This window comes from Microtus oregoni, unplaced genomic scaffold (genome assembly GCF_018167655.1).
Source record: "Microtus oregoni isolate MIOR12 unplaced genomic scaffold, Mior012 000004F_ref0000308, whole genome shotgun sequence".
Lineage (NCBI taxonomy): Eukaryota > Metazoa > Chordata > Mammalia > Rodentia > Cricetidae > Microtus > Microtus oregoni.
In genome coordinates, this window is record NW_024543063.1 from 62,947,225 (window position 1) to 62,969,165 (window position 21,941).

The 21,941-nt window shown below is 38.6% G+C and overlaps 2 protein-coding genes across 2 annotated transcripts in view; both read right to left on the reverse strand.

Annotated features, from left to right (window-relative positions):
- LOC121446980 (ubiquitin carboxyl-terminal hydrolase CYLD-like) overlaps positions 1–21,941 on the reverse strand; it is a 61,803-nt gene that overhangs the window by 16,109 nt on the left and 23,753 nt on the right. The window contains 1 exon segment of the mRNA XM_041649926.1: positions 12,142–12,258. Within this exon segment, the coding sequence (XP_041505860.1) occupies positions 12,142–12,258 (117 nt within the window).
- On the reverse strand, positions 16,998–18,136 carry LOC121446983 (phosphoglycerate mutase 1-like). The gene has a single exon (XM_041649930.1). It carries the CDS (start codon positions 18,132–18,134, stop codon positions 17,370–17,372), a length of 765 nt encoding a protein of 254 aa, XP_041505864.1. The 5' UTR covers positions 18,135–18,136; the 3' UTR covers positions 16,998–17,369.

The following is a 21,941-nucleotide window of genomic DNA, read 5'->3' on the forward strand; positions in this document are numbered from 1 at the left end:
CTATATTTTCATTTAGTTTACTGAATCTCCTGAATACAAAGCACTGTAGAAGCACTAGGAACTTATAGAAAATCAGGCAAAAAACCAAAACAACTTCAGGGACACTTAACCTAACCTAAGAGAGTGAGTGAGTACAGCGGGAGGAAAGGTTTCAGTTTAAGAGGTGAAGAGCAGTCAGCCAGACCATTGAACTGGAAGAACTAGAAGGATTTCCAGGTAATTAACTTGCAAAGATGAAGGAAATAAATACATGAAAGGAGAATGATATCTAGGAAACAAGGAAAGGTAGTGTGTTTTAAAGAAAGTAAGATAGGCAAGGCTTTAAATGAGTCACTTCATTTCTAGAAACAGTTGATTCTAAGCAGAGGTATTAAGAGATAAGAACAAACTGCTCAGCATAGTGGTGTACACTTTTAATCTCAACACTCAGAAACCAGAAGCAGGTGAGTCTCTGTGAGTTCGAGGCCAGTCTCCTCAACAGAGCAAGTTCTAGGACAGCCAGGACTTTTTATACAGAGAAACTCTGTCTCGGGTAAAAAAAACAAAGCAAAACAAAACCCAGACTACTAACATATTTCAAATGTATCCTCAACCCTAATAACAGTGTAGTTGAAACTATGTTTAATATTTTAGTTCAGCAATATTGTCATATTAGCTATGATCTATTCACTGTTTCCAAAATTAACAAATATTGATGAAAAAGTCATTTCCCCTTACATATTAAACAGAGGGTACCATTATAAAGAGGACTAAAATTATAGATTACCTTCATCTATATACAATGAATTTTTGGATTTGGATTGTTGTTGTGAATCAACAGATGACCCACTTAAGGTATAAAATAATTCAGAACTGGTTCTACTTCCAGGGTCTGAGGTAGATCCTATGGAACAAGAAAAGTTCCTTTTTTAAAAAGCCAATATGTTATAAAAAGAAATTTTATAAATAAATTAACATGCGTATGGTAGAACAACTGCTCACACAACTAATATACATATACATAGTATTGTATTGTCTTCGGCTTTAAAAGTTTGGTAATTAGTCAACACAGAAGAGAGTAGGAGCTATAAAATTAATATAAAAGTTAGCCGTTTATATTAAAGCTCTAAGAAACCATTCTGGTGGTCAGTGGTGACACGAGCCTTTAATCCCAGAACTTAGTAGAGGCAGACACATCTGAGTTTGAGGCCATCCTGGCCTATTGAGCAAGTTCCAGGACACTACAGACTATCTAAAGAAATCTGGACAAAAAAAAAAATCATTCCATGTAGTCTATTTTTCAATGTCACCTCTACTTTGATGAAATTACTGGCTCACGAATATCACCTCTATCATTCATACCATATAACAGTGGTTTTCCACCTTCCTAATTCTGCCATCCTTTATATATACCTCAAACTGTGGCAAACCCCAACCAGAAAATTATTTTCGTTGTTACTTTATAACTGCAATTTTACCACTGTTATGAATTGCAATATAAATATCTTTCTTTTCCAAAGGTCTTAAACGACCCCAATAAAAGGGTCATTCAAACCCCAAAGGGGTCACGATCCACAGGATGAAACCCCTTGCAGTCAACAAAAGAACATCCAGCAGTGTTATAGAGCCTAGACATACACAAAGTTCTTTCACCAAGGTTTGTGAAGTGCATTCTATGATGGTCACATGATGTGGGATTCTCCTCCGCATGCTGTGAATACCATTGGTTAATAAAGAAATTGGCATGGCCTGATAGAGTAGAACAGAGCTAGGTGGGGAAAACTGAATGCTGGGAGGAAGAAGGGCAGAGTCAGTGAGAAGTCATATAGCCCCACAGGAGATGCCAGAACTATACCTGGTCAGCCACAGCCTAGTAGCAATACACAGATTAATGGAGATGGATTAATTTTAGATGAGTTAGCCAGAAATATGCTTAAGCTATTGGCCAAACAGTATTGCAAATAATATGGTTTCTGTGTGATTATTTTGGGGCTGAGCAGCTGGGAACAAACAAGAGGTCTCGTAAAAAAAAAGTCACACAAGAAAACAAACTGCTGAATGATGCACTTATCAGAACTCATCCCAGTAATAAGTGGCTCATCATTATAATTTCCCTTCATAAACTTCAAATGTGATCATACAAGCTGATGAACAAATTAAGTTAAAAAACATTCAGGTTTTGGGTGGATATATGGCTCAGGAGTAGAGTCCTATTTTAGTTTGTGTAAGATGCCAGATTTGATGCAAGCACCAAAAAATAAAAATAAAAAAGTAATCTCACTGTCTGGAACAATACCTGAGTAAAAAAGGACTTACCTAGCTTATAAGTTTCTGTTGACTTTGATCCCCAACATTACAAAAGAAATAATATATTTTTTTTTAGATTTACAATATAAACATCTTAGAATTTTATTAACACAATTTCTTGTTCTTTGTAGTTTAGGAGGATGGACCTCCAAGGCTCTGTGCCCTCATTAGGGATGTGGTGGAATATTCGGCCTGTGCCTGTCAATGGCCTGACAATGCAGCCCACGACCCATATGACCAGGGGTACTTTCCTCCTTTCAGGAGAAGGCCAGGATCAGCTCAAGCACCAAGACTAGGAAGCCTGATGACGACAAGAAGACATGACTTCGAGTCTAGCATCTCTCATGCACTGCTTGAGCTGGAGATGAACTCAGATCTCAAGGCACAGCTTAGAAACTCAGTATCACCCACCACAGCCAAGGAAACTGAAGCTGCTGATGGTCAGAAAGCAATCCTCATTTTAGCACCAGTTTCTCAGAAGAAATCTTTCCAGAAAATCCAAGTCCGGATGGTTCATGAATTAGAGAAAAAGGTTAGTGGCAAGCATGCAGTCTTCACTGCTCAAAGAAGATTCTGCCCAAGCCAACTCAGAAAAGCTGTACAAAAAAATAAGCAAAAGCACCAAAAGCTGCACCCTGGCAGCTGTACATGACACCATCCTTGGGGACTTGTTCTTCCCAAGTGAAACTGTGGATACTCCGTGTGAATGCATGGCAGTCAGCTCCTAAAGGTTCATTTAGACAAAGCTCAGCAGAACACGCAGAACACAGGTCGAAACTTTTTCTGGTGTGTATTAGAAGCTCCCTCCCTTCCTCTCTCTCTCTCTCTCTCCCCCTCTAGTGTTTTTCGCTGGAACTTGCTCTGTCAACCAGGCTGTCCTCAAACACAGAGATCCACCTGCCTTTGCCTCCTGAGAGCTGGGATTGAAGGCGTGTAACACCGCCAGCTGTTCTCTCTTATTCAAATAAAAAGCTCCCTCCACAGCTCATAGGCTGGCCATTTCAGTGGTTTCTTTACTACATCCTCACTTAAAATCATGTACATAAAATTTTAGTTGACATAAAGTGTAGGAACAAACTATATGTATACATATATATATATACATATACACACACAAACAATAACATATAGCTTATTTAACATCTTGGAGAATCATATTATCTTATTGTAAATTACCAAGAATGGGCTCCATACCTGTAACCTTTGGTTCATTAATACTAGATGAACCTTTGTCACCATCATCTCTTGACATAAAGGCAAGTTTGGGAGGCCTCATTTCCGGTGTCATGCTCTCTGAAATAGTAAACATACTTTTTAACTATATATGGAAGAAACATAGTTTAGCATAAAAAACAAAGAAATCCTTTCCAACAAAAAAAGAACAATCTTTATAATCTTACAGATTATCTTTAAAGACTCCACAGTACTGAAAGGTACTTTCTCAGGTGAAAAAAAATCAACGCTGTACTTAAAAATATAATTTCTGTAAGAAAATATAATCATCAGTTATCAAAAGGCTTTAATTTTTGAAAAGTTAGTCAGATGCAGTCAATTTTATTTGAAGTTTTAAAAAGCTTTTCAGAAAACCTTATTCATAATTTTCATTACATTTTCCAGATCAGCATGCCCAGCACAACCCTACACATTACAGCGTTTTACACTCAAGCGTTTAAGGAGGGTGCCAAGATAAACATGGACAATCTGTTTACTGTAAAAACCGGAGCCTTTACATGCCCACGTGCCTGGATAACCTCTAACCAATGTGCTGCACTAAACTGACTTGATAAAACTTTCTCAGCCACCCAAGTATGCTGGATCAGTGTATTTCACAGAACACAGCTTGATAAAAACCTGGGCAAGAGACAAATCAGAGTTAGCAAGAGACTCAGTACTAAGTATGTTTCCACCTTTAAACATAACATGCATGAAGCATAACAGATATGTATACAAACAAATGCAAACAGGAAAAGCAGAGAATTACACACAAATCAATAATGCAAGTTCTAGGACAGCAAGGACTTTCTATACAGAGAAACTCTGTCTCGGGTAAAAAAAAACAAAGCAAAACAAAACCCAGACTACTAACACATTTCAAATGTATCCTCAACCCTAATAACAGTGTAGTTGAAACTATGTTTAATATTTTAGTTCAGCAATATTGTCATATTAGCTATGATCTATTCACTGTTTCCAAAATTAACAAATATTGATGAAAAAGTCATTTCCCCTTACATATTAAACAGAGGGTACCATTATAAAGAGGACTAAAATTATAGATTACCTTCATCAATATACAATGAATTTTTGGATTTGGATTGTTGTTGTGAATCAACAGATGACCCACTTAAGGTATAAAATAATTCAGAACTGGTTCTACTTCCAGGGTCTGAGGTAGATCCTATGGAACAAGAAAAGTTCCTTTTTTAAAAAGCCAATATGTTATAAAAAGAAATTTTATAAATAAATTAACATGCGTATGGTAGAACAACTGCTCACACAACTAATATACATATACATAGTATTGTATTGTCTTCGGCTTTAAAAGTTTGGTAATTAGTCAACACAGAAGAGAGTAGGAGCTTTAAAATTAATATAAAAGTTAGCCGTTTATATTAAAGCTCTAAGAAACCATTCTGGTGGTCAGTTGTGACACGAGCCTTTAATCCCAGAAATTAGTAGAGGCAGACACATCTGAGTTTGAGGCCATCCTGGCCTATTGAGCAAGTTCCAGGACACTACAGACTATCTAAAGAAATCTGGACAAAAAAAAATCATTCCATGTAGTCTATTTTTCAATGTCACCTCTACTTTGATGAAATTACTGGCTCACGAATATCACCTCTATCATTCATACCATATAACAGTGGTTTTCCACCTTCCTAATTCTGCCATCCTTTATATATACCTCAAACTGTGGCAAACCCCAACCAGAAAATTATTTTCATTGTTACTTTATAACTGCAATTTTACCACTGTTATGAATTACAATATAAATATCTTTCTTTTCCAAAGGTCTTAAACGACCCCAATAAAAGGGTCATTCAAACCCCAAAGGGGTCACGATCCACAGGATGAAACCCCTTGCAGTCAACAAAAGAACATCCAGCAGTGTTATAGAGCCTAGACATACACAAAGTTCTTTCACCAAGGTTTGTGAAGTGCATTCTATGATGGTCACATGATGTGGGATTCTCCTCCGCATGCTGTGAATACCATTGGTTAATAAAGAAATTGGCATGGCCTGATAGAGTAGAACAGAGCTAGGTGGGGAAAACTGAATGCTGGGAGGAAGAAGGGCAGAGTCAGTGAGAAGTCATATAGCCCCACAGGAGATGCCAGAACTATACCTGGTCAGCCACAGCCTAGTAGCAATACACAGATTAATGGAGATGGATTAATTTTAGATGAGTTAGCCAGAAATATGCTTAAGCTATTGGCCAAACAGTATTGCAAATAATATGGTTTCTGTGTGATTATTTTGGGGCTGAGCAGCTGGGAACAAACAAGAGGTCTCATAAAAAAAAGTCACACAAGAAAACAAACTGCTGAATGATGCACTTATCAGAACTCATCCCAGTAATAAGTGGCTCATCATTATAATTTCCCTTCATAAACTTCAAATGTGATCATACAAGCTGATGAACAAATTAAGTTAAAAAACATTCAGGTTTTGGGTAGATATATGGCTCAGGAGTAGAGTCCTATTTTAGTTTGTGTAAGATGCCAGATTTGATGCAAGCACCAAAAAATAAAAATAAAAAAGTAATCTCACTGTCTGGAACAATACCTGAGTAAAAAAGGACTTACCTAGCTTATAAGGTTCTGTTGACTTTGATCCCCAACATTACAAAAGAAATAATATATTTTTTTAGATTTACAATATAAACATCTTAGAATTTTATTAACACAATTTCTTGTTCTTTGTAGTTTAGGAGGATGGACCTCCGAGGCTCTGTGCCCTCATTAGGGATGTGGTGGAATATTCAGCCTGTGCCTGTCAATGGCCTGACAATGCAGCCCACGACCCATATGACCAGGGGTACTTTCCTCCTTTCAGGAGAAGGCCAGGATCAGCTCAAGCACCAAGACTAGGAAGCCTGATGACGACAAGAAGACTTGACTTCGAGTCTAGCATCTCTCATGCACTGCTTGAGCTGGAGATGAACTCAGATCTCAAGGCACAGCTTAGAAACTCAGTATCACCCACCACAGCCAAGGAAACTGAAGCTGGTGATGGTCAGAAAGCAATCCTTATTTTAGCACCAGTTTCTCAGAAGAAATCTTTCCAGAAAATCCAAGTCCGGATGGTTCATGAATTAGAGAAAAAGGTTAGTGCCAAGCATGCAGTCTTCACTGCTCAAAGAAGATTCTGCCCAAGCCAACTCAGAAAAGCTGTACAAAAAGATAAGCAAAAGCACCAAAAGCTGCACCCTGGCAGCTGTACATGACACCATCCTTGGGGACTTGTTCTTCCCAAGTGAAACTGTGGATACTCCGTGTGAATGCATGGCAGTCAGCTCCTAAAGGTTCATTTAGACAAAGCTCAGCAGAACAAGCAGAACACAGGCCGAAACTTTTTCTGGTGTGTATTAGCAGCTCCCTCCCTCTCTCTCTCTCTCTCTCTCTCTCTCTACCCCTCTAGTGTTTTTCGCTGGAACTTGCTCTGTCAACCAGGCTGTCCTCAAACACAGAGATCCACCTGCCTTTGCCTCCTGAGAGCTGGGATTGAAGGCATGTAACACCGCCAGCTGTTCTCTCTCTTATCCAAATAAAAAGCTCCCTCCACAGCTCATAGGCTGGCCATTTCAGTGGTTTCTTTACTACATCCTCACTTAAAATCATGTACATAAAGGATAGGCACAAACTATATGTATACATATATATACATATATACAAATACACACACACATTAACATATAGCTTATTTAACATCTTGGAGAATCATATTATCATATTGTAAACTACCAAGAATGGGCTCCATACCTGTAACCTTTGGTTCATTAATACTAGATGAACCTTTGTCACCATCATCTCTTGACATAAAGGCAAGTTTGGGAGGCCTCATTTCCGGTGTCATGCTCTCTGAAATAGTAAACATACTTTTTAACTATATATGGAAGAAACATAGTTTAGCATAAAAAACAAAGAAATCCTTTCCAACAAAAAAGGCACAATCTTTATAGTCTTACAGATTCTCTTTAAAGACTCCACAGTACTGAAAGGTAATTTCTCAGGTGAAAAAAAATCAACACTGTACTTAAAAATATAATTTCTGTAAGAAAATATAATCATCAGTTATCAAAAGGCTTTAATTTTTGAAAAGTTAGTCAGAAGCAGTCAATTTTATTTGAAGTTTTAAAAAGCTTTAAAGAACACCTTATTCATACTTTTCGTCACATTTTCCAGATCAGCATGACCAAAACAACCCTACACATTACAGTGTTTTATATTCAAGAATTTATGGAGGGTTTCAAGATAAATATGGACAATCTTGTTTACTGTAAAAACCGGAGCCTTTACATGCCCACGTGCCTGGATAACCTCTAACCAATGTGCTGCACTAAACTGACTTGATAAAACTTTCTCAGCCACCCAAGTATGCTGGATCAGTGTATTTCACAGAACACAGCTTGATAAAAACCTGGGTAGGAGACAAATCAGAGTTAGGAATGGACTCAGTACTAGTATGATTCCACTTTTAAGCATAACATGCATTAAGAATAACAGATATGTATACAAACAAATGCAAACAGGAAAAGCAGAGAATTACACACAAATCAATAATGCAAGTTCTAGGACAGCAAGGACTTTCTATACAGAGAAACTCTGTCTCGGGTAAAAAAACAAAGCAAAACAAAACCCAGACTACTAACATATTTCAAATGTATCCTCAACCCTAATAACAGTGTAGTTGAAACTATGTTTAATATTTTAGTTCAGCAATATTGTCAAATTAGCTATGATCTATTCACTGTTTCCAAAATTAACAAATATTGATGAAAAAGTCATTTCCCCTTACATATTAAACAGAGGGTACCATTATAAAGAGGACTAAAATTATAGATTACCTTCATCTATATACAATGAATTTTTGGATTTGGATTGTTGTTGTGAGTCAACTGATGACCCACTTAAGGTATAAAATAATTCAGAACTGGTTCTACTTCCAGGGTCTGAGGTAGATCCTATGGAACAAGAAAAGTTCCTTTTTTAAAAAGCCAATATGTTATAAAAAGAAATTTTATAAATAAATTAACATGCGTATGGTAGAACAACTGCTCACACAACTAATATACATATACATAGTATTGTATTGTCTTCGGCTTTAAAAGTTTGGTAATTAGTCAACAAGAAGAGAGTAGGAGCTATAAAATTAATATAAAAGTTAGCCGTTTATATTAAAGCTCTAAGAAACCATTCTGGTGGTCAGTGGTGACACGAGCCTTTAATCCCAGAACTTAGTAGAGGCAGACACATCTGAGTTTGAGGCCATCCTGGCCTATTGAGCAAGTTCCAGGACACTACAGACTATCTAAAGAAATCTGGACAAAAAAAAATCATTCCATGTAGTCTATTTTTCAATGTCACCTCTACTTTGATGAAATTACTGGCTCACGAATATCACCTCTATCATTCATACCATATAACAGTGGTTTTCCACCTTCCTAATTCTGCCATCCTTTATATATACCTCAAACTGTGGCAAACCCCAACCAGAAAATTATTTTCATTGTTACTTTATAACTGCAATTTTACCACTGTTATGAATTGCAATATAAATATCTTTCTTTTCCAAAGGTCTTAAACGACCCCAATAAAAGGGTCATTCAAACCCCAAAGGGGTCACGATCCACAGGATGAAACCCCTTGCAGTCAACAAAAGAACATCCAGCAGTGTTATAGAGCCTAGACATACACAAAGTTCTTTCACCAAGGTTTGTGAAGTGCATTCTATGATGGTCACATGATGTGGGACTCTCCTCCGCATGCTGTGAATACCATTGGTTAATAAAGAAATTGGCATGGCCTGATAGAGTAGAACAGAGCTAGGTGGGGAAAACTGAATGCTGGGAGGAAGAAGGGCAGAGTCAGTGAGAAGTCATATAGCCCCACAGGAGATGCCAGAACTATACCTGGTCAGCCACAGCCTAGTAGCAATACACAGATTAATGGAGATGGATTAATTTTAGATGAGTTAGCCAGAAATATGCTTAAGCTATTGGCCAAACAGTATTGCAAATAATATGGTTTCTGTGTGATTATTTTGGGGCTGAGCAGCTGGGAACAAACAAGAGGTCTCGTAAAAAAAAAGTCACACAAGAAAACAAACTGCTGAATGATGCACTTATCAGAACTCATCCCAGTAATAAGTGGCTCATCATTATAATTTCCCTTCATAAACTTCAAATGTGATCATACAAGCTGATGAACAAATTAAGTTAAAAAACATTCAGGTTTTGGGTGGATATATGGCTCAGGAGTAGAGTCCTATTTTAGTTTGTGTAAGATGCCAGATTTGATGCAAGCACCAAAAAATAAAAATAAAAAAGTAATCTCACTGTCTGGAACAATACCTGAGTAAAAAAGGACTTACCTAGCTTATAAGGTTCTGTTGACTTTGATCCCCAACATTACAAAAGAAATAATATATTTTTTTAGATTTACAATATAAACATCTTAGAATTTTATTAACACAATTTCTTGTTCTTTGTAGTTTAGGAGGATGGACCTCCGAGGCTCTGTGCCCTCATTAGGGATGTGGTGGAATATTCAGCCTGTGCCTGTCAATGGCCTGACAATGCAGCCCACGACCCATATGACCAGGGGTACTTTCCTCCTTTCAGGAGAAGGCCAGGATCAGCTCAAGCACCAAGACTAGGAAGCCTGATGACGACAAGAAGACTTGACTTCGAGTCTAGCATCTCTCATGCACTGCTTGAGCTGGAGATGAACTCAGATCTCAAGGCACAGCTTAGAAACTCAGTATCACCCACCACAGCCAAGGAAACTGAAGCTGCTGATGGTCAGAAAGCAATCCTTATTTTAGCACCAGTTTCTCAGAAGAAATCTTTCCAGAAAATCCAAGTCCGGATGGTTCATGAATTAGAGAAAAAGGTTAGTGCCAAGCATGCAGTCTTCACTGCTCAAAGAAGATTCTGCCCAAGCCAACTCAGAAAAGCTGTACAAAAAGATAAGCAAAAGCACCAAAAGCTGCACCCTGGCAGCTGTACATGACACCATCCTTGGGGACTTGTTCTTCCCAAGTGAAACTGTGGATACTCCGTGTGAATGCATGGCAGTCAGCTCCTAAAGGTTCATTTAGACAAAGCTCAGCAGAACAAGCAGAACACAGGCTGAAACTTTTTCTGGTGTGCATTAGAAGCTCCCTCCCTTCCTCTCTCTCTCTCTCTCTCTCTCCCCCTCTAGTGTTTTTCGCTGGAACTTGCTCTGTCAACCAGGCTGTCCTCAAACACAGAGATCCACCTGCCTTTGCCTCCTGAGAGCTGGGATTGAAGGCATGTAACACCGCCAGCTGTTCTCTCTCTTATCCAAATAAAAAGCTCCCTCCACAGCTCATAGGCTGGCCATTTCAGTGGTTTCTTTACTACATCCTCACTTAAAATCATGTACATAAAGGATAGGCACAAACTATATGTATACATATATATACACATATATACAAATACACACACACATTAACATATAGCTTATTTAACATCTTGGAGAATCATATTATCATATTGTAAACTACCAAGAATGGGCTCCATACCTGTAACCTTTGGTTCATTAATACTAGATGAACCTTTGTCACCATCATCTCTTGACATAAAGGCAAGTTTGGGAGGCCTCATTTCCGGTGTCATGCTCTCTGAAATAGTAAACATACTTTTTAACTATATATGGAAGAAACATAGTTTAGCATAAAAAACAAAGAAATCCTTTCCAACAAAAAAGGCACAATCTTTATAGTCTTACAGATTCTCTTTAAAGACTCCACAGTACTGAAAGGTAATTTCTCAGGTGAAAAAAAATCAACACTGTACTTAAAAATATAATTTCTGTAAGAAAATATAATCATCAGTTATCAAAAGGCTTTAATTTTTGAAAAGTTAGTCAGAAGCAGTCAATTTTATTTGAAGTTTTAAAAAGCTTTAAAGAACACCTTATTCATACTTTTCGTCACATTTTCCAGATCAGCATGACCAAAACAACCCTACACATTACAGTGTTTTATATTCAAGAATTTATGGAGGGTTTCAAGATAAATATGAACAATCTTGTTTACTGTAAAAACCGGAGCCTTTACATGCCCACGTGCCTGGATAACCTCTAACCAATGTGCTGCACTAAACTGACTTGATAAAACTTTCTCAGCCACCCAAGTATGCTGGATCAGTGTATTTCACAGAACACAGCTTGATAAAAACCTGGGTAGGAGACAAATCAGAGTTAGGAATGGATTCAGTACTAGTATGATTCCACTTTTAAGCATAACATGCATTAAGAATAACAGATATGTATACAAACAAATGCAAACAGGAAAAGCAGAGAATTACACACAAATCAATAATGCAAGTTCTAGGACAGCAAGGACTTTCTATACAGAGAAACTCTGTCTCGGGTAAAAAAACAAAGCAAAACAAAACCCAGACTACTAACATATTTCAAATGTATCCTCAACCCTAATAACAGTGTAGTTGAAACTATGTTTAATATTTTAGTTCAGCAATATTGTCAAATTAGCTATGATCTATTCACTGTTTCCAAAATTAACAAATATTGATGAAAAAGTCATTTCCCCTTACATATTAAACAGAGGGTACCATTATAAAGAGGACTAAAATTATAGATTACCTTCATCTATATACAATGAATTTTTGGATTTGGATTGTTGTTGTGAGTCAACTGATGACCCACTTAAGGTATAAAATAATTCAGAACTGGTTCTACTTCCAGGGTCTGAGGTAGATCCTATGGAACAAGAAAAGTTCCTTTTTTAAAAAGCCAATATGTTATAAAAAGAAATTTTATAAATAAATTAACATGCGTATGGTAGAACAACTGCTCACACAACTAATATACATATACATAGTATTGTATTGTCTTCGGCTTTAAAAGTTTGGTAATTAGTCAACAAGAAGAGAGTAGGAGCTATAAAATTAATATAAAAGTTAGCCGTTTATATTAAAGCTCTAAGAAACCATTCTGGTGGTCAGTGGTGACACGAGCCTTTAATCCCAGAAATTAGTAGAGGCAGACACATCTGAGTTTGAGGCCATCCTGGCCTATTGAGCAAGTTCCAGGACACTACAGACTATCTAAAGAAATCTGGACAAAAAAAAATCATTCCATGTAGTCTATTTTTCAATGTCACCTCTACTTTGATGAAATTACTGGCTCACGAATATCACCTCTATCATTCATACCATATAACAGTGGTTTTCCACCTTCCTAATTCTGCCATCCTTTATATATACCTCAAACTGTGGCAAACCCCAACCAGAAAATTATTTTCATTGTTACTTTATAACTGCAATTTTACCACTGTTATGAATTGCAATATAAATATCTTTCTTTTCCAAAGGTCTTAAACGACCCCAATAAAAGGGTCATTCAAACCCCAAAGGGGTCACGATCCACAGGATGAAACCCCTTGCAGTCAACAAAAGAACATCCAGCAGTGTTATAGAGCCTAGACATACACAAAGTTCTTTCACCAAGGTTTGTGAAGTGCATTCTATGATGGTCACATGATGTGGGATTCTCCTCCGCATGCTGTGAATACCATTGGTTAATAAAGAAATTGGCATGGCCTGATAGAGTAGAACAGAGCTAGGTGGGGAAAACTGAATGCTGGGAGGAAGAAGGGCAGAGTCAGTGAGAAGTCATATAGCCCCACAGGAGATGCCAGAACTATACCTGGTCAGCCACAGCCTAGTAGCAATACACAGATTAATGGAGATGGATTAATTTTAGATGAGTTAGCCAGAAATATGCTTAAGCTATTGGCCAAACAGTATTGCAAATAATATGGTTTCTGTGTGATTATTTTGGGGCTGAGCAGCTGGGAACAAACAAGAGGTCTCGTAAAAAAAAAGTCACACAAGAAAACAAACTGCTGAATGATGCACTTATCAGAACTCATCCCAGTAATAAGTGGCTCATCATTATAATTTCCCTTCATAAACTTCAAATGTGATCATACAAGCTGATGAACAAATTAAGTTAAAAAACATTCAGGTTTTGGGTGGATATATGGCTCAGGAGTAGAGTCCTATTTTAGTTTGTGTAAGATGCCAGATTTGATGCAAGCACCAAAAAATAAAAATAAAAAAGTAATCTCACTGTCTGGAACAATACCTGAGTAAAAAAGGACTTACCTAGCTTATAAGTTTCTGTTGACTTTGATCCCCAACATTACAAAAGAAATAATATATTTTTTTTAGATTTACAATATAAACATCTTAGAATTTTATTAACACAATTTCTTGTTCTTTGTAGTTTAGGAGGATGGACCTCCGAGGCTCTGTGCCCTCATTAGGGATGTGGTGGAATATTCGGCCTGTGCCTGTCAATGGCCTGACAATGCAGCCCACGACCCATATGACCAGGGGTACTTTCCTCCTTTCAGGAGAAGGCCAGGATCAGCTCAAGCACCAAGACTAGGAAGCCTGATGATGACAAGAAGACATGACTTCGAGTCTAGCATCTCTCATGCACTGCTTGAGCTGGAGATGAACTCAGATCTCAAGGCACAGCTTAGAAACTCAGTATCACCCACCACAGCCAAGGAAACTGAAGCTGCTGATGGTCAGAAAGCAATCCTCATTTTAGCACCAGTTTCTCAGAAGAAATCTTTCCAGAAAATCCAAGTCCGGATGGTTCATGAATTAGAGAAAAAGGTTAGTGGCAAGCATGCAGTCTTCACTGCTCAAAGAAGATTCTGCCCAAGCCAACTCAGAAAAGCTGTACAAAAAGATAAGCAAAAGCACCAAAAGCTGCACCCTGGCAGCTGTACATGACACCATCCTTGGGGACTTGTTCTTCCCAAGTGAAACTGTGGATACTCCGTGTGAATGCATGGCAGTCAGCTCCTAAAGGTTCATTTAGACAAAGCTCAGCAGAACAAGCAGAACACAGGCTGAAACTTTTTCTGGTGTGTATTAGAAGCTCCCTTCCTCCCTCCCATTCTCCCCCTCTAGTGTTTTTCGCTGGAACTTGCTCTGTCAACCAGGCTGTCCTCAAACACAGAGATCACCTGCCTTTGCCTCCTGAGAGCTGGGATTGAAGGCATGTAACACCGCCAGCTGTTCTCTCTTATCCAAATAAAAAGCTCCCTCCACAGCTCATAGGCTGGCCATTTCAGTGGTTTCTTTACTACATCCTCACTTAAAATCATGTACATAAAATTTTAGTTGACATAAAGTGTAGGAACAAACTATATGTATACATATATATACATATACACACACAAAAACAATAACATATAGCTTATTTAACATCTTGGAGAATCATATTATCATATTGTAAACTACCAAGAATGGGCTCCATACCTGTAACCTTTGGTTCATTAATACTAGATGAAACTTTGTCACCATCATCTCTTGACATAAAGGCAAGTTTGGGAGGCCTCATTTCCGGTGTCATGCTCTCTGAAATAGTAAACATACTTTTTAACTATATATGGAAGAAACATAGTTTAGCATAAAAAACAAAGAAATCCTTTCCAACAAAAAAAGCACAATCTTTATAATCTTACAGATTATCTTTAAAGACTCCACAGTACTGAAAGGTACTCTCTCAGGTGAAAAAAAATCAACACTGTACTTAAAAATATAATTTCTGTAAGAAAATATAATCATCAGTTATCAAAAGGCTTTAATTTTTGAAAAGTTAGTCAGATGCAGTCAATTTTATTTGAAGTTTTAAAAAGCTTTTAAGAAAACCTTATTCATAATTTTCGTTACATTTTCCAGATCAGCATGCCCAGCAAAACCCTACACATTACTGCGTTTTACACTCAAGCGTTTATGGAGGGTGCCGAGATAAATATGGACAATCTGTTTACTGTAAAAACCGGAGCCTTTACATGCCCACGTGCCTGGATAACCTCTAACCAATGTGCTGCACTAAACTGACTTGATAAAACTTTCTCAGCCACCCAAGTATGCTGGATCAGTGTATTTCACAGAACACAGCTTGATAAAAACCTGGGTAGGAGACAAATCAGAGTTAGCAAGACACTCAGTACTAAGTATGTTTCCACCTTTAAACATAACATGCATGAAGAATAACAGATATGTATACAAACAAATGCAAACAGGAAAAGCAGAGAATTACACACAAATCAATAATGCAAGTTCTAGGACAGCAAGGACTTTCTATACAGAGAAACTCTGTCTCGGGTAAAAAAAACAAAGCAAAACAAAACCCAGACTACTAACATATTTCAAATGTATCCTCAACCCTAATAACAGTGTAGTTGAAACTATGTTTAATATTTTAGTTCAGCAATATTGTCATATTAGCTATGATCTATTCACTGTTTCCAAAATTAACAAATATTGATGAAAAAGTCATTTCCCCTTACATATTAAACAGAGGGTACCATTATAAAGAGGACTAAAATTATAGATTACCTTCATCAATATACAATGAATTTTTGGATTTGGATTGTTGTTGTGAGTCAACAGATGACCTAATTAAGGAACAAAATAATTCAGAACTGGTTCTACTTCCAGGGTCTGAGGTAGATCCTATGGAACAAGAAAAGTTCCTTTTTTAAAAAGCCAATATGTTATAAAAAGAAATTTTATAAATAAATTAACATGCGTATGGTAGAACAACTGCTCACACAACTAATATACATATACATAGTATTGTATTGTCTTCGGCTTTAAAAGTTTGGTAATTAGTCAACACAGAAGAGAGTAGGAGCTTTAAAATTAATATAAAAGTTAGCCGTTTATATTAAAGCTCTAAGAAACCATCCTGGTGGTCAGTGGTGACACGAGCCTTTAATCCCAGTACTTAGTAGAGGCAGGCACATCTGAGTTTGAGGCCATCCTGGTCTATTGAGCAAGTTTCAGGACACTACAGACTATCTAAAGAAATCTGGACAAAAAAAAAATCATTCCATGTAGTCTATTTTTCAATGTCACCTCTACTTTTTTTTCCTTTTTTTTAAAATTTTTTTTTTATTGCACATCACTCCTTTATTATACTGATCTGGAAAAGAAGATTTAGTATGCCCAAAACAATTTCTGGACCCACATGGTAGCGTCAAGCAGCTGGAACATGATTCAGACAGCGAAAGACAAAACCCTGGACATGATCAAGGGGCACTTCACCTCTACAAGACAAGGCAGAGGGGTCCTAACACACAGTAAGAGACACTCCTGTCCCTTGAGGACAAGGAGTTTATCCCACTTGATATGAGGAATGGCTTATTTTCTGGTGACCACATAGACTATTTCAATCACCACTAGAAACCTCAGAGGGATTTTTGTGTACTGATAAATATGTATGTACTTCTGTTTTTGTAAAAGTAAATGTAACACATAGACTTGACAGGACTGATCCCAACCTTCGGGGGCCAGCAGCTCCTTTAGGGTCAGAGAGGAAGGTAATCTTTTAAATGCAGGCATCTTTTAAATGCAGGCTACTTTCACCTTCCACTGGAATGACTAAAGCCCCCAGTTACCAACTGCAGAAGAGTGCAGGACAGGCTTCTCACTGGTCAGGCCACGGCATGGTTCCTCCCTGACCTCCTAAAGCAGACCCTTGTAAACAAAGGACTAAGAAAACTGTAATTACTACCTCTCAATTCTCCTGGGAGGGAGCCGTCCCTGGATGTGGACCAAGTACCTGCACCCTAGAGGTGTTACTCTGACTAGATTCTATGAAGGGAGTGGGTGCAGGGGATAAAATACTAAAACGAAATGGGAGCCACTGGTCCCCATCTGCAGCTACAACTTAAACTTAAGATCCTAAACATGGAGTCAGTGACGGGTGCTGGGAAGGGCGCAGGAGGCAGACAGGCAGGAAGGAGGGTCTCGGGGCAGAAGTCTGTCTGTGCGCCTTCACTTCTTGGCCTTGCCCTGCGCGGCCACAGCTTCCATGGCTTTCGGCACGGTCTCTTCATCTCCCAGGAACTGCATGGGTTTAACGGGCTTCAAGTTCTTGTCCAATTCATAGACAATGGGAATGCCAGTTGGCAGGTTCAGCTCCATGATGGCCTCTTCTGAGAGACCCTCCAGATGCTTGACGATCCCCCGAAGGCTGTTGCCATGGGCTGCAATCAGGACTCTCTTCCCCTCTTTGATCTGGGGGGCAATCTCTTCATTCCAGAAGGGCAGTGCTCTGGCAATAGTGTCCTTCAGGCTCTCACAGGACGGTAGCTGGTCCTCAGTAAGGTCTGCGTACCTGCGATCCTTACTGATGTTGCTGTAGAAGGGATGGTCAGGCTCCATTGGCGGTGGTGGGACATCGTAAGATCGCCTCCAGATCTTTACCTGTGCCTCACCATGCTTAGCAGCAGTTTCTGCTTTATTGAGACCAGTCAGCCCCCCATAGTGTCGCTCATTGAGGCGCCAGGTCCTGACCACTGGCAGCCACATCTGGTCAATAGCATCTAGGACTGTCCAGAGGGTCCGGATTGCTCTCTTCTGCACAGAGGTGAAGCAGATGTCGAATTCATAGGCAGCATCTCGCAACGCCTGTCCGCCGCGCTTCGCCTCCTCGTGGCCCGCCGGGCTCAGGTCGGCATCGAACCAGCCGCTGAAGCGGTTCTCCAGGTTCCAGGCGCTCTCGCCATGCCGGATGAGGACCAGCTTGTAGGCAGCCATGGCGGTAGGCAAGGGGATGCAGCAGAGACTGAGGCTCGCTGAGATTCCACTCACACCCCGCCCCACACTCGCGCCTGCGCACTTGCACACGTCCACCCCTCTCCCGCGCACTTTCTTCCCCGAAATCTTTCCACTCGCTCTTCTGACCTCCTGTCACCTCTAACTTTGATGAAATTACTGGCTCACGAATTTCACCTCTATCATTCATACCATATAACAGTGGTTTTCCACCTTCCTAATTCTGACACCCTTTAATACAATACCTCAAACTGTGGCAAACCCCAACCAGAAAATTATTTTCGTTGTTACTTTATAACTGCAATTTTACCACTGTTATGAATTGCAATATAAATATCTTTCTTTTCCAATGGTCTTAAACGACCCCAATAAAAGGGTCATCCAAACCCCAAAGGGGTCACGATCCACAGGATGAAACCCCTTTGCAGTCAACAAAAGAACATCCAGCAGTGTTAAAGAGCCTAGACATACACAAAGTTCTTTCACCAAGGTTTGTGAAGTGCATTCTATGATGGTCACATGATGTGGGATTCCCCTCCGCATGCTGTGAATACCATTGGTTAATAAAGAAATAGGCTTGGCCTGATAGAGTAGAACAGAGCTAGGTGGGGAAAACTGAATGCTGGGAGGAAGAAGGGCAGAGTCAGTGAGAAGTCATATAGCCCCACAGAAGATGCCAGAACTTTACCTGTTCCGCCACAGATTAGTAGCAATACACAGATTAATGGAGATGGATTAATTTTAGATGAATTAGCCAGAAATATGCTTAAGCTATTGGCCAAACAATATTGCAAATAATATGGTTTCTGTGTGATTATTTTGGGGCTGAGCAGCTGGGAACAAACAAGAGGTCTCGTAAAAAAAAGTCACACAAGAAAACAAACTGCTGAATGATGCACTTATCAGAACTCATCCCATTAATAAGTGGCTCATCATTATAATTTCCCTTCATAAACTTCAAATGTGATCATACAAGCTGATGAACAAATTAAGTTAAAAAACATTCAGGTTTTGGGTGGATATATGGCTCAGGATTAGAGTCCTATATTAGTTTGTGTAAGATGCCAGATTTGATGCAAACACCAAAACATAAAAATAAAAAAGTAATCTCAGTGTCTGGAACAATAGCTGAGTAAAAAAGTACTTACCTAGCTTATAAGGTTCTGTTGACTTTGATCCCCAACATTACAAAAGAAATAATTTATTTTTTTTTAGATTTACAATATAAACATCTTAGAATTTTATTAACACAATTTCTTGTTCTTTGTAGTTTAGGAGGATGGACCTCCGAGGCTCTGTGCCCTCATTAGGGATGTGGTGGAATATTCGGCCTGTGCCTGTCAATGGCCTGACAATGCAGCCCACGACCCATATGACCAGGGGTACTTTCCTCCTTTCAGGAGAAGGCCAGGATCAGCTCAAGCACCAAGACTAGGAAGCCTGATGACGACAAGAAGACATGACTTCGAGTCTAGCATCTCTCATGCACTGCTTGAGCTGGAGATGAACTCAGATCTCAAGGCACAGCTTAGAAACTCAGTATCACCCACCACAGCCAAGGAAACTGAAGCTGCTGATGGTCAGAAAGCAATCCTTATTTTAGCACCAGTTTCTCAGAAGAAATCTTTCCAGAAAATCCAAGTCCGGATGGTTCATGAATTAGAGAAAAAGGTTAGTGCCAAGCATGCAGTCTTCACTGCTCAAAGAAGATTCTGCCCAAGCCAACTCAGAAAAGCTGTACAAAAAGATAAGCAAAAGCACCAAAAGCTGCACCCTGGCAGCTGTACATGACACCATCCTTGGGGACTTGTTCTTCCCAAGTGAAACTGTGGATACTCCGTGTGAATGCATGGCAGTCAGCTCCTAAAGGTTCATTTAGACAAAGCTCAGCAGAACAAGCAGAACACAGGTCGAAACTTTTTCTGGTGTGTATTAGAAGCTCCCTCCCTCCCTCTCTCTCTCTCCCTTCCCCTCTAGTGTTTTTCACTGGAACTTGCTTGGTCAACCAGGCTGGCCTCAAACACAGAGATCACCTGCCTTTGCCTCCCGAGAGCTGGGATTGAAGGCGTGTAACACCGCCAGCCGTTCTCTCTTATCCAAATAAAAAGCTCCCTCCACAGCTCATAGGCTGGCCATTTCAGTGGTTTCTTTACTACATCCTCACTTAAAATCATGTACATAAAATTTTAGTTGACATAAAGTGTAGGAACAAACTATATGTATACATATATATACATATACACACACACAAACAATAACATATAGCTTATTTAACATCTTGGAGAATCATATTATCATATTGTAAACTACCAAGAATGGGCTCCATACCTGTAACCTTTGGTTCATTAATACTAGATGAACCTTTGTCACCATCATCTCTTGACATAAAGGCAAGTTTGGGAGGCCTCATTTCCGGTGTCATGCTCTCTGAAATAGTAAACATACTTTTTAACTATATATGGAAGAAACATAGTTTAGCATAAAAAACAAAGAAATCCTTTCCAACAAAAAAAGAACAATCTTTATAATCTTACAGATTATCTTTAAAGACTCCACAGTACTGAAAGGTACTCTCTCAGGTGAAAAAAAATCAACACTGTACTTAAAAATATAATTTCTGTAAGAAAATATAATCATCAGTTATCAAAAGGCTTTAATTTTTGAAAAGTTAGTCAGATGCAGTCAATTTTATTTGAAGTTTTAAAAAGCTTTTAAGAAAACCTTATTCATAATTTTCGTTACATTTTCCAGATCAGCATGCCCAGCAAAACCCTACACATTACAGCGTTTTACACTCAAGCGTTTATGGAGGGTGCCGAGATAAATATGGACAATCTGTTTACTGTAAAAACCGGAGCCTTTACATGCCCACGTGCCTGGATAACCTCTAACCAATGTGCTGCACTAAACTGACTTGATAAAACTTTCTCAGCCACCCAAGTATGCTGGATCAGTGTATTTCACAGAACACAGCTTGATAAAAACCTGGGTAGGAGACAAATCAGAGTTAGCAAGACACTCAGTACTAAGTATGTTTCCACCTTTAAACATAACATGCATGAAGAATAACAGATATGTATACAAACAAATGCAAACAGGAAAAGCAGAGAATTACACACAAATCAATAATGCAAGTTCTAGGACAGCAAGGACTTTCTATACAGAGAAACTCTGTCTCGGGTAAAAAAAACAAAGCAAAACAAAACCCAGACTACTAACATATTTCAAATGTATCCTCAACCCTAATAACAGTGTAGTTGAAACTATGTTTAATATTTTAGTTCAGCAATATTGTCATATTAGCTATGATCTATTCACTGTTTCCAAAATTAACAAATATTGATGAAAAAGTCATTTCCCCTTACATATTAAACAGAGGGTACCATTATAAAGAGGACTAAAATTATAGATTACCTTCATCAATATACAATGAATTTTTGGATTTGGATTGTTGTTGTGAGTCAACAGATGACCTAATTAAGGAACAAAATAATTCAGAACTGGTTCTACTTCCAGGGTCTGAGGTAGATCCTATGGAACAAGAAAAGTTCCTTTTTTAAAAAGCCAATATGTTATAAAAAGAAATTTTATAAATAAATTAACATGCGTATGGTAGAACAACTGCTCACACAACTAATATACATATACATAGTATTGTATTGTCTTCGGCTTTAAAAGTTTGGTAATTAGTCAACACAGAAGAGAGTAGGAGCTATAAAATTAATATAAAAGTTAGCCGTTTATATTAAAGCTCTAAGAAACCATCCTGGTGGTCAGTGGTGACACGAG